This window comes from Heterodontus francisci, chromosome 8 (genome assembly GCF_036365525.1).
Source record: "Heterodontus francisci isolate sHetFra1 chromosome 8, sHetFra1.hap1, whole genome shotgun sequence".
NCBI classification, from domain to species: Eukaryota; Metazoa; Chordata; class Chondrichthyes; order Heterodontiformes; family Heterodontidae; genus Heterodontus; species Heterodontus francisci.
In genome coordinates, this window is record NC_090378.1 from 37404855 (window position 1) to 37408028 (window position 3174).

A 3174-nucleotide genomic window follows, 5' to 3' on the forward strand; every position below is an offset into this window, starting at 1 on the left:
AACCAAGCAGTAGTAGATCTCTTCCCTAAAATGTTGTGGATGCTAGGAAAATTGGAGCTTTTAAGACTGAGATTGATCATTCTTTTTGGCTAAGGGTATTAATAAAGCAAAGGTGGTTAAATGGAGTTAAGGTACAGGTTAACCACGATCTAACTGAGTGGCAGAGCAGGCTCGAGGATGAATGGCCTACACCTGCTCCTAATGTTCCTGTGTTCCTAGCCTGTGTGCTTTAACCTTCGCCACAGTGTTGTAGCCTGAAATGTGATGTGCAAAACTGTGAGTGCAAGCCTAATTTTACCACTTGATAATATAATGTAGTACATTGGTTGTTTAACTTCCCCACCCACTGTCTAATCATAATCATTATATTCATTTTCATTGAAGAGGGCATGAAAATGGGATAAGAAACATACTCCCGACATCAGCCAGTGGCAATGGCGAATCTGGATCAATCATTAAGCACACAACTGGGTTTAAATTTAAATGAAAAGAGGGGAAGGGAGCAAAAATGCAGTGCATAATGTTTTTCTTCCTCCTTTTCAAGTGATACTCCATATTCACATAATATTCAGTCCGAAACCTGGGTTATCTGAAACATGGAATTAGGCCCCCAAACAGTTGTGTGTGTTTAATTTTAGTAAGTGAATCACATTTCAATTTTGCCATTGAGTTGAAGGAGGAGCTCGACCTTCTGTAATTGAGACTTGGCTGAGATGTTCACTGTAATGAGTTCTTTATGTTGTCTGGTGCAGCATAAATGAGATGCGTGGAGTCCAGTTATGCTAAGATCTCAAACAGGTTTATTACAGCTAGCTATTATATACAATACAGAGCAAACTGTTTACAGAACCTTCCTCTAGGTGTTACAGTTGGAGAGTGACTCTGGCTTTAAGTCACATGACTACATCCTGGTACTTAGCTCATTAGCATACTAAGATCTTAAAGGGACATCGTCATAAAGACAACATCACCTTTCTTTCCAAAGATACGTCTCGTATGCTAAAAGTAAAAAACACATAACATTAGATCACATCAAAACTAGTTATATGGGATACAGATTATAAAATTTACAAGTATAGAAGCTTAAGTGTCCATATATCGTTTTGGTGGTGTGTCGGAGAATTTGTGTCTCATCTGTTGCTGTTTTTTCTGAAGTTTCTCCATCTCTGCATTCAGTTTCTGTTGCTGTGCCTTCAGCCTGCTAACATACTCTGCTGCTTTTTTCAAGATGACCGCTTTTGAGGCCTTGTCATTCTTGGTAAGTTCCGGCACCTCATCTTGAAAAGCCAACAGACAATGCTTCAACTCATTCCTCCTCTGCCTCTTCAGGACATTGCGTGTCCTTCGCCTCTCCTCATCCTCCTCGTCTGAAGGCCTGGGGCTCAAGGTCAAGGACTTGTTGGGGGAGGAATACTTGGCCTCATGGAGGTACCTGTCTGTTATGGCTCTTTGTGGTGCAGGTGGTTCTCTACGGAGCAGAAGTGAAGGAGCAGCATAGTTGTGCTGTTGCTGGATTTCCAGACTGCACCGTTTGATGCTGGCTAGAGTCTGCGAGTGGTTTCTTGGAGATTTCCCCTTAGCAATGCTCCCCACTGCCAGCCTTTGCTTCTCAGTGGTTACAACGTCAGTCTCTTCTTCTGAGACGCTGGAATGTGAAGGGGTACTGCCTGTTGATAGAGAACTTTCACCATCTGAGTTTGGATCTTCATTCTCTTGGTGTGGCATCTCTGAGACGAGGCTGATACTTTCCAAACCAGAACCACTGAGATCCTGAAAGGACTGTGACTCAATGTGGGTGGGTATTCTTGGATTCTTCTGCTGTAATTGGTACATTGGTGACCTCATGGATAGTTATGATGTTGACATCCTTCCACGCTGGTAGTCCTGCCACTGTTGATCCACTCATGTCTAGCAGGTAAAATATTTGCGGTTGCCATAGCTGCATTGCATTGTTGGTGTGCCACTGCAAGGGATGGGTGACCTGTTGTATGCAAATACTTTGACAGTTGTCAGTTGTATCATTGATTTCCAACGACACCGGTACATATCCTTCAGGATTTGGGCTGGTAGGGTATTTGCACTAGTGCTGGTATCAATCATAACCCTGAGTGTATGTTTGCCAGTTTTCTTTGGGCGTGTGATGTTAATGGTAGCAAAAGCTTCCAGTTGTTTGACTTCATCAACACAATATGTCATGTTCACAATGTGGAATGTCTGCTCGTTGTCTTTTGGCTGAGAATTGCTTCTCCCTGAGTTTTGTCTCGGGTCTATTTTTCTGTGGACTTTGTGTATTGACTTGCGTTTACAGTGCTTTCCTTGCTGCTGTTGCCCTGTTGCTGCGCCTGTTGTCTGTTTGCTTGAGTCCTACTGTGACTTCTGGCTGTGCCTTTGGAGCCAGAATTCCTGCATAGGCGGGCCCAATGTCCTTTTGCACCATGCGCCTTGTACAGATCTTGAAATGCAGGACAACTTCGCGGTGAGTGGGACAAACCACACTTACTACACAGCTTGCTTGCTCTTTTTGACCTGGTTATCGTGCTAATACTGTTGGCTGCACATAGTGCTTGCAGATGCAGTTGTCCAGCTACAATGGCTTCGTATTTCCTGCCATTTTCTAGCAGCGCATCAATTCTGTGACCTTTCTTTTTCCCCAAAAGGTCTTTCTGAGATGCTTCAATGGATGTTGAAACAATCACCAGCTCCATTATTCGGTCTGACAGCTCAGTTTCTGAGCAGTCGCATTCATTGGCCTTACTACAGCATCTACTGACGAACTGGTCTATTGATTCCTGTGGCTGTTGCCTGTAGGACATCAATTCCAGGTGCTGAATTCTAAAATTCACTCTTAATTGGAGTTGATCTCCCAGCATTTTCCATAACTTTGTGGGATATTTCTGGTCCTCGTCAAATAAGTCTGAGGTATTGATTTTGTGTAATCCCTCATTTCCAACTGCTATCAGAATTTTTAGAGCTTGTTCCTTTGGTTCAACAATCACTTGATCTGTAAAGCATAGCTGCAGTCTCTGTTTGAAAAGTTGGAACTCTGCTATGATATCCATGGCCTGCCTGTTCATGCTGGGAAATTTGGTATCCATCTTTCTGCTGTTCTTTTGCTTAAAACTTGCTTTAAGACTTGTTCTGTGACTCTGCACTGTTTCTCCTTTCAGAAATTCT

General features: G+C 43.0%; 1 protein-coding gene across 1 annotated transcript; it reads right to left on the minus strand.

Moving 5' to 3' along the window:
• Positions 1-1083: 1083 nt before the first annotated feature.
• Positions 1084-1845, minus strand: LOC137372950 (N-myc proto-oncogene protein-like). The gene has a single exon (XM_068037510.1). The coding sequence runs from the start codon at positions 1843-1845 to the stop codon at positions 1084-1086; it is 762 nt and encodes a 253-aa protein (XP_067893611.1).
• Between the last annotated feature and the right edge of the window lie 1329 nt (positions 1846-3174).

What these genes read in the sequence shown, in the direction of transcription:
- LOC137372950 (XM_068037510.1), bottom strand. Translation starts at nt 1,845, where the DNA reads ATGAGGTCACCAATGTACCAATTACAGCAGAAGAATCCAAGAATACCC.